Genomic DNA, 9,007 nt, shown 5'->3' with positions numbered 1-9,007 from the left:
CTCCCAAATGCTGGGATTAAAGGCATGTGCCACCACGCCCAGATGAATTTATATATATGTATATATATATATTTTTTAAAATTTATTTATTTATTACATATAGAGAGTTCCGCCTGCATGCACGCCTGCACACCTGAAGAGGGCACCAGATCCCATGATAGATGGTTGTGAGCCACCATGTAGCTGCTGGGAACCGAACTCAGGACCTCCAGAAGAGCAGCCGGTGCTCCCAACCGCTGAGCCATCTCTCCAGCCCCCGAATTTATATATTTTTAATTAATTAATTGAGACAGGGTTTCCTCTATGTAATCCTGGCTGTCCTGGAACTCATTCAGTAGGCCAGGCTGGCCTTAAACTCGGAGGTCAGCCTGCCTCTGCCTCCTGAGTGATGGGCATAAAGGCGGGCGCCAGCACGTGGCCCAGCTTATTTTAGTAAGTTAGCCATACTACGCGTAGCTGGTTTGTAAGGCATGGTTACAGACTCTGAAGATAAAAAGTTTCATCAGTTTTCCTCTATAAAATTGTTGTTTATTTTACTCTGTTCTACATATGAAATAGTGTAGCTCGACACTCTTTTGTTTGTTTGTTTGTTTGAGACAGGGTCCCAAGGCGGGCCTTCAACTTAATAAATAGCCAAGGATGCCCTTCTACTTCAACCTCTCAAGCACCGGGATTGCACCATCTCTGCAGGTTATGCGGTGTTGGGAAGGAGCCTGGTCCTTCATGCACCCTACCGACTATATCCCCAGCCCTCCAACAATAAACTGGAATTTCAATTCATTTTTTCGCGGCAGGGTTTCTTTCATCATATATCACAGATTGGTATAGAAATGCCAATCATCCTGCCTCGGCCTCCTGAACGCTGCCTGCCATCACAAGACCTGCCCAGCCAGTCCTGGCTTATCTCGCTGAATTGTTTTTGACAAAAACATCAAGATTAAAATTCATTTTAAGATGTCCTCCCTGTGTAGGAAAAAGAAATCTAGAGCTAGTCGCCTATTGTTACATTGGTTCTCCTTTGGTGTTGAGACTGGAGACAGCTGCTGGGGTACAGACCAACGGTGAGGTCCTGCCTGGTCTGTAAAAGGCAAGTTCCATCCCCAGTACTAAAAAAGAAAAGGACAGCTTTCCACTGAATCAAATTTCTAATTTTTGTGTAATAAATAAGAGTGCCCATGTAATAAAGTGAGGTGGAGGAGGGCTGGGTGCTAGAGACTTGTCATCTGCCTAGCTAGGGGCAGTTGAGTATTCTGGCCCACGGCCTGTCTCCCCAGTTCTCAGAAGGGTAAGGTCTGGTACTTAAGGATAAGACAGGAGGAAGGTCTCCAGGCTCAGATAAAAATGAAGCGTCCACATTCAGATTGCTGGAGGAGGGGGAAGAGCACACAATGGAGGGGAGGGAGGAGGCTGAACGGGCTTGACTTGACTATCGGCTGGGAGGACAGGGACAGAAGGGGAGGGACACCTTTGAGGCAGATGCCAGATCAGAGAACACCCGGTGGCAGGACCGCAGGCTCAGGGTGGGACCTTCCTGGAGGGCGTGTCCCAAACGGCTGGGTGGGATGCTAGGCATTCTCATCCACCTTTAGCCGACTGCAGGAAGGCAGGTGGCATGCAAGTAGCCTGGGCAACAAAGCAGGACTCGGCAAAAAGAAAAGAGAGAAAGAAAAAGCCACAAACCGTGAAATCCTAGAAATCTCACTTTTAGGGATGCATACTGGGAGTTCATCATAGTAACATAAAGATTGTCTAAAGCAATAGTGTTACATGGAGTGGGGAGATGGCCAAAGGCGCTTGCCCTAGAATGCCCGATAAAACCGGTTTAATCCTTGGAATCAAGGTAGAAACCTGAATAATCCTACTTGTGCCCAAAGGTTCCCACAGGAGAACCATCCAGAAACTAGCCTGAGCTGCATAGCAGAGACAAGAGACTCTGCTTCAAGAAGGAGGAATGAACTCCTTCAAGTTGTCCTCTGACCTCCACAGGGGCACCATGGTTCTCGCTCTTTCACTCATGCACACTGTTCGTGAACACACACACACACAGTTCCACTTTAACATTTTGTTTACAACTGTATCCCCTGATACCTGCCTCAATAGGTATCTATTGAGAATGGTAAAAGTGCATCCATGAAAGGAACACATTAATTAGCCGGGCAGTTGGTGGTGGGCACTTTTAATCCCAGTAACTGGGAGGCAGAGGCAGGCAGATCTCTGTGAGTTCGAGGCCAGCCTGATCTACATAAGGAGTTTGAGGACAGCCAGGACAGCACCGAGAAACCCTGTCTCAAAAAAACATAAATAAAGAACTCTTGTTCATAAAACTTTTTCGGTGGCATTGGGGAATTGCTTATGATTTGTATATTATAGAAATTTATGTTCAATACTCTCATAATCCCATCACTCAAGCGGGTAAGGCGGGGAGGTCACGAGGTGTAGACCAGCCTGGACTGTATAGTGAGACTCTCCAAAAACCAACCCCAGCCGATGGCTGCCCAGGGGTCTGGACATGTTACGAAAATCTTTCTGGAATAAGCACTACACTACAGTACTAATGGATGAGGAGACAGGACAGCTCCTGAAAAGCTTTGATGCTGGGTCGTTTGTATTCTCCTTACATACTCTAGGGGTGGGCAAGGAAGCAGGATGTTACAGAAGCCGAAGTGGCAAGTGGCAGGTTGTTAAGGACAACAACCCATTGTTTTAGCTATTTCTCCAGGCCGTTCTGTTCCAGGTAGCTAGTGAAGTCATGCTTGGCAAACGGGCAGTCCAAGCAGTGCTATAAGTAAATCATTAAATAAACCAACAAATCATTATCTAATAATTCGTATTTTCTACCTAGCTTCCCCGGATCCTAGAAGGGTACAGCTGGAACCCTGGCATCTCCAGGTCTCCACGTGGGGGTTCATCTCTAATAGGAGCGTGGGAGACGTCACTCCTGGACCAGAGTTAGAAAGCAGCTCCCCCAAAACAGGAAATCCCAGCGCCGCCGGCAGGTCCACGCAGGCAGGCTCCGGCAGTGCCACAGGTTCCACCCTCAGGAAGAGCAGGAGGCGGGCCCATGGCCCAGCAGTGCCGCCGATTGGTCCGCCCCGACCTCCCAGCTTCGGATTGGTTGCCTGGGACACGTGGCCTACCTTGAGGCTGGCGTAATTTGGTGGTGGATGCTCGGGGATTGTCCCGGCCTGCCCAGCTGTTCGCCCAGTACTTGCATCCCTCCGTTTGGAAACTGTTCCGGGCGCTTCGGATCCGGCGTTTTCCACGCGCGGAACCTGAGCCCAGGATTCCTAGCGTCTTCAGCTCGGTACTTTCCGCGATCCTGCGGCCATGAGCGTGGGTTTCATCGGCGCTGGCCAGCTGGCCTGTGCGCTGGCGCGCGGTTTCACGGCCGCAGGTGAGCGCGTGGTCAGCCCTCCGTCTCACCCGAGAGAACGAACGAGTGAGGACGAGCGAGTGAGGTGTGGGTGAAAGTGAAGGAGTGGTTGATTTGCATCCATATGCTAGGAAGCCATAGTGTCGGAGGCCGGCCCTGCCAGAGCTGCTATGGGCTTCCTTTGATGGACTGCATGATTGGGCCACGATCCCCACTTGAAAAACCTTGTCCTTTCTAGGCGTCCTGTCGGCTCACAAGATTATAGCCAGCTCCCCGGAAATGGACCTGCCCACGGTGTCTGCTCTCAGGGTAGGAGAGATGGAGGGGCGTGGGGAAAGAGATAGCGGCTCAGGAGAAACGTGACCTGAGATGGCCTGGCTGGCTCGGACCCTCCCCTAGAAAGGTCATCGTTACAAGCTATTCATCTTCTCTGGGGGCAGCCTTGTGTAGTGGGACCCCCTCCCTTAGGCAAATTTAGGGGTGTATCCAGACACTAGGGCATATAGGAAAGACGTTTTTTCCTTGTTAGTGTGCTTTGCTTTGAGCTCACTACATAGTTCATGTTGGCTTCTAAGGCTGGAAAATTCTATTTCAACTTCCTAAGTGTTGGGATTACGGTCGGGAGTCACCCAGTGAGCCAGAAATTTAATTTTTTTTCTTCATCGATTAGTATATGAGGACTTGGCCACTCCGAGGCCCCTCGTTTACTGTGGAATTTTGCTGTTGTAAATGACGGTGTTGGGAGAGGACCTGCTGAGTTAGTTTCTCTCACTAAATATCCCAAGTCTTACAGGGTAGGACTGCCGACGAGGCAGTTGATGGATAGTGTTTGTGCCTAGTATAGGGTTATGTCTCTAACACTGTAGGGTCCAGACGCCCCTCAGAGCCCTAGAGGGGGGCCCTGTGGAGGCCCGGTGCGCTCATACACAGCTGCTAGGTTGGGCTTTGTGCAGCTCCACTCCCAGACCTTAGGTACTGACAGTTCACCTCGAGGGTTCTCACCTGGCAGAGCGCTATTAGATTACTGGGGTTCAGGGAACAGTGGCTTTTCTGGCCACTTGTGGAGAAGCTTGACACGCATAACACCTGTGCTTGCTTGCACAGTGGCCGGAAAGGAAAACACCTAGGGGTAGTCACGAGCCCCGAAAACACAGAATAAAGAGTTTTGGCTGCAGCTGGCAGATGGGGTCCGCTGTTCCATGGGGGGGGAGGGAAAGGCATGGGCTTGGCCCAGCCATCTTACCTAGCGCCGTTAACTGGGTCGTCTTCTGCAGAGGATGGGCGTGAATCTGACCCGAAGCAATAAGGACACCGTGCGGCACAGTGATGTCCTGTTCCTGGCTGTGAAGCCTCACATTATTCCCTTCATCCTGGATGAGATCGGGGCCGACGTGCAAGAGAGGCACATCGTGGTCTCCTGTGCGGCCGGTGTCACCATCAGTTCTGTGGAGAAGGTGCTAACACCCCAGTACCCATTGTGTGAGAGGGGGTGGCCCGTGAGTGGCTGCTGATGGGTCAGACCCTGGGGGCCGGGTGGGGGGACCTGTGCCCTGGGGACTCAGTTGGCTTGCTCTCCCGCCCTAGAAGCTGATGGTGTTCCAGCCGGCCCCCAAAGTGATCCGCTGTATGACCAACACACCTGTGGTGGTCCGAGAGGGGGCCACTGTGTACGCCACGGGCACCCATGCCCTGGTAGAGGATGGAAAACTCCTGGAGCAGCTGATGAGCAGCGTGGGCTTCTGCACAGAGGTGGAGGAGGACCTCATTGATGCCATCACAGGGCTCAGCGGCAGCGGGCCTGCCTATGTGAGTGGTCCTCGCTTGCCCGCTGGCTCCTGTGGATCCTAGGTGACAGGAGGGGTTGGCGGGAGGGAGGGCAGCCATGCCCGTCTCTTGGGCACGGCTGGCTGGTGGAAGGAGCCGGCTCTTAGGATTAGTTCCAGGCATCAGAGAAAGCGGCCTCGGGTTTGGGGGGTGGGGGATGGGGTGGGGGCGTGGGTTTCCTGGGTTCACCAAGTATCTCCACAGGCGTTTATGGCCCTGGACGCACTGGCGGATGGTGGGGTGAAGATGGGCGTGCCTCGGCGCCTGGCAGTCCGACTAGGAGCGCAGGCGTTGCTGGTCAGTCAGTGTCTTTGCACCTTTGGCCTCAGGGTTGTGTTTTGGGAAGTTACTGAGCTGTTATGTAGGCTGATTTTTAATGCTTCTCTGTGTCTCAGGGAGCAGCTAAGATGCTGCTGGACTCCGAGGACCATCCAGGCCAGCTCAAGGACAACGTCTGCTCCCCTGGGGGCGCCACCATCCATGCCCTGCACTTCCTAGAGAGCGGGGGCTTCCGCTCTCTGCTCATCAATGCAGTTGAGGCCTCCTGTATCCGAACAAGGTGGGTGGGCTGGTTCCGCTCTTGACAATTTCATGAGCCGTGTTGGAGTCTGTGCTCTGTTGGTAAGTGCAGTTAGTTTTAAGCCTTCTCCAGCTAAGGGTTTGCTAGTCTTTTTTTTTTTTTTTAATATTTTTTATTTAATTTTTAAAAAATTTATGTGCGTTGGTGTGGAGAGTGTCCAATCTTGGAGTTACAGACAGTTGTGAGCTGCCATATGGGTGCTGGGAATTGAACCCTGGTCCTTTTGAAGAGCAGGCAGTGCTCTTAATCACTGAGCCATCTCTCCAGCCCTTGCTAGTCTTACTCATCCTAGTTCTTACCACAGTTCCAATAGCTGTGGCTAACCTTGACTTGTAGATGGGGATATTCAAGGCCAAACAAGGAAGTGATGGAGACAGGATTCAACCCTTTAACTTCCTGTATATTTTCTTATTGTGTGGTCACAGATATCACTGGAACGCTGTCTAGCTTGGGTGACATGAGATGACTGTGACACCCACCCCTTTCTTAGTTACATAGGACTCTTTTTTGTTTTTAAAGATTTATTTATTATTATGTATACAGTGCCCTGCCTGCATGTACGCCTGCAGGCCAGAAGAGGGCATCAGATCTCATTACAGATGGCTGTGAGCCACCATGTAGTTGCTGGGAATTGAACTCAGGACCTCTGGAAGAGCAGTCAGTGCTCTTAACCTCTGAGCCATCTCTCCAGCTCCTAAACAGGACTCTTTTTTTTTTTTTTTTTAAAGATTTATTTATTTATTACATACAATGTTTTGCCTGCATGTATGCCTGCAGGCCAGAAGAGGGTCCCAGATCTCATTATAGATGATTGTGAAGCACCATGTGATTCCTGGGAATTGAACTCAGGACCTCTGGAAGAACAGATGGTGCTCTTAACCTCTGAGCCATCTCTCCAGCTCCTAAACAGGACTCTTAAGGAGTTTGGAGCTCCTCTGGTTTGGGATTCTTGAGTTTTGGTGTCAGGGTGAGGGTCTGGGGCTATATGGTTTGGGGAAGGCTCAAAGTCCTGGCTCTAAGGTTTATCACTTTCTCGGTGGGGCTTTGTCTACAGAGAGCTGCAGTCCATGGCTGACCAGGAAAAGATCTCCCCTGCTGCCCTTAAGAAGACCCTCCTGGACAGGGTGAAGCTGGAGTCGCCCACAGTGTCCACGCTGGCCCCGCCCAGTCCCGGGAAGCTCCTGACAAGAAGTCCCGCCCAGGGAAGCAAGAAGGACTGAGGGGGACTCTCTGGGGTTTCCTGCCCCCTGTAGTGCAGAGAGGGGCAGGCTCAGGTCTGAGGGTGAAAGCTGCTCAGATCTGTTCACTTGGTGGCACCAAGTCCTTCTCTTGTCCCACGCAGAAGGTGCTCTGAGGAGGCAGCTGATGCCTGGAGCCAGACAGCCCAGCATCGTCTCTGAGGAGGCCTGAGGCCCCGAGTTAGCATCCTCCTCAGCAGAGGTCTGTGGAGAACTTTTAGTTAGATCAAGGGTGGTTTAGTTTGACCTCAAGGTGAGGCGAGAGGAAACAGAGGGGAGGCCCGTCCTCTGAATCATAAAACAAACAAAAGGAGCAAGTGACTTGGTGTTACAGGTGGAAGTCGGGGGGACTCCGTGGTCTTTCTCTTAACTTTGGCTCCACAGATGTCCCATTAGAAGGTGAAGGTCAGTGCTAGTGCTAGCTACTTTAATAAAGATTTTATTTATTTTTGAGTTGGAGTCTCACTGTGTAGTCCAGGCTCACCTCTACTTGTGTGCCCCATCCACCAGGTTTTCTCTTTAAGTTCTTTTTTTTTTTTTTTTTTTTGGTTTTTTGAGACAGGGTTTCTCAGTGTAGCTTTGGCTGTCCTGGACTCACTTTGTAGAGCAGGCTGGCCTCGAACTCACATCGATCCACCTGCCTCTGCCTCTTGAGTGCTGGGATTAAAGGCGTGCACCACCACGCCGGGCTTTTCTTTTAGTTCTAAGTCACAGTGTAGTTACTTTTCTATTGCTGTGGTAAGACACCATGTCCAAGTCAACTTAGAGAAGAAACAGTTTGTCTTGGGTTTGAGGTTCTCAAGGTTTAGAGTCCATGATGGCAGAGGTTTGGCAGCAGGCACGGCTGGGAGCTTATGTGGTGAACAGCACACAGGAAACAGAACTCACTCTGAAGCCTCACTTCCTCAGCAAGGCCACACCTCCTGAGCTTGGGGACCAAGTATTTGGGGAAATCTCATTCAAACCACCCTAGTCATGATTTGGGCCTCCCTGTGAGGCAGCACTGTCTGAAGGTACAAGGAGGGATGAGGAGCCGGCCTTGAGAACTGAAGTGACCAATCTATTCCCGGTGTTAGCCGTCTTTGGATGGGCCAGAGTCTGGTGGCAGAGAAGACACTGTCCACAAGAAATCCTCCTCCTTGCCAGGTGGAAAGATGGGTCTTTTTCCTGACATTGTAAGATGGCAAGGCCTGGTGAGGCCATCTGTTTTTAGCTACTGACTGCCCAACCTCTGAAAAGGCAAGGCCAGTGCACTGGGAGCCCAGGGTGAAGATGCTCTCTCTGCCAGTGCTGGGGTGTGGCAGGCACGAGCCCTAAGAACCGGAAGATGCCGTTTTATAATCTGCAAGAAATGTGCAGCACAGTAGGCCTGGCGAGCAGGTGACCGGTGATCAGGGTCAAAGCATTGCTCCCAGTGGTGGCATCCGCCTTTTTATTTCATTTTATTTTTTTGCAGTGTTTGGATTGGAACCCAGGATCTCATTCATGGGGTCCTTTCCCCCTTTGGGGGCAGGGTTTCAATGACTTAAGCATGCCTTGAACACCCCAAGTCTTCTGCCTCTGGAGTAGCTGGAATTATAGGCCCATGTCACCAGACAGCCATAATGTCCTCTGTTTTTGATGACAGGAAGTGAAGGGGCATGAACAAGCACTTACTTCCGTCTCCAGCCATATTACCTTCCACCCTCCAAAGTGCTCCCATCTCACTGCTCCCCGAACGTGTCCAGTGTTTGATCACGTGGGCTCCTTCCACCCAGATGTTTTCTCACTTATGTTCTCTGCCCCTTTAAGTGCAGCAGGCTACACCAAACCTTGCATTCAGAGTCCCTGAGGGCCCCCACAGGAATGCCCAATCCTCAGGCAGGTGTGGGAGCCGCTCCCAGACACTACTCCCAGGACCCTGAGGAGGCCTTATTAACTTGAATCGAGCTGACTGTGGCTGGCAGCCAACATTCTCATAAACCTGGCTGCAGCTGGGAAGAAATCCCCACA

The 9,007-nt window shown here is 51.3% G+C and overlaps 1 protein-coding gene across 1 annotated transcript; it reads left to right on the top strand.

The window, feature by feature from the left end:
- Positions 1-3,128: 3,128 nt before the first annotated feature.
- PYCR2 (pyrroline-5-carboxylate reductase 2) lies at positions 3,129-7,468 on the top strand. The gene is made up of 7 exons (XM_084792468.1): positions 3,129-3,394; positions 3,612-3,682; positions 4,648-4,827; positions 4,958-5,179; positions 5,402-5,494; positions 5,593-5,756; positions 6,832-7,468. Exons 1-7 carry the CDS (start codon positions 3,328-3,330, stop codon positions 6,995-6,997), a joined length of 963 nt encoding a protein of 320 aa, XP_084648594.1. The 5' UTR covers positions 3,129-3,327; the 3' UTR covers positions 6,998-7,468.
- Positions 7,469-9,007: the final 1,539 nt, after the last annotated feature.

This window comes from Acomys minous (assembly GCF_964271855.1).
Source record: "Acomys minous genome assembly, chromosome: 1".
In the NCBI taxonomy this organism is placed as follows: domain Eukaryota; kingdom Metazoa; phylum Chordata; class Mammalia; order Rodentia; family Muridae; genus Acomys; species Acomys minous.
The sequence above is the reverse complement of the archived record's forward strand: the minus strand, read 5'-3'. Positions and strand labels throughout refer to the sequence as shown.

Bases quoted from the DNA above. Each gene is read 5' to 3' on its own strand.
- PYCR2 (XM_084792468.1), top strand. From the start codon at position 3,328: ATGAGCGTGGGTTTCATCGGCGCTGGCCAGCTGGCCTGTGCGCTGGCG. The intron at 4,828-4,957 runs GTGCTAACACCC...CTCCCGCCCTAG, and splicing joins CCATCAGTTCTGTGGAGAAG to AAGCTGATGGTGTTCCAGCC. The intron at 5,757-6,831 runs GTGGGTGGGCTG...CTTTGTCTACAG, and splicing joins GCCTCCTGTATCCGAACAAG to AGAGCTGCAGTCCATGGCTG.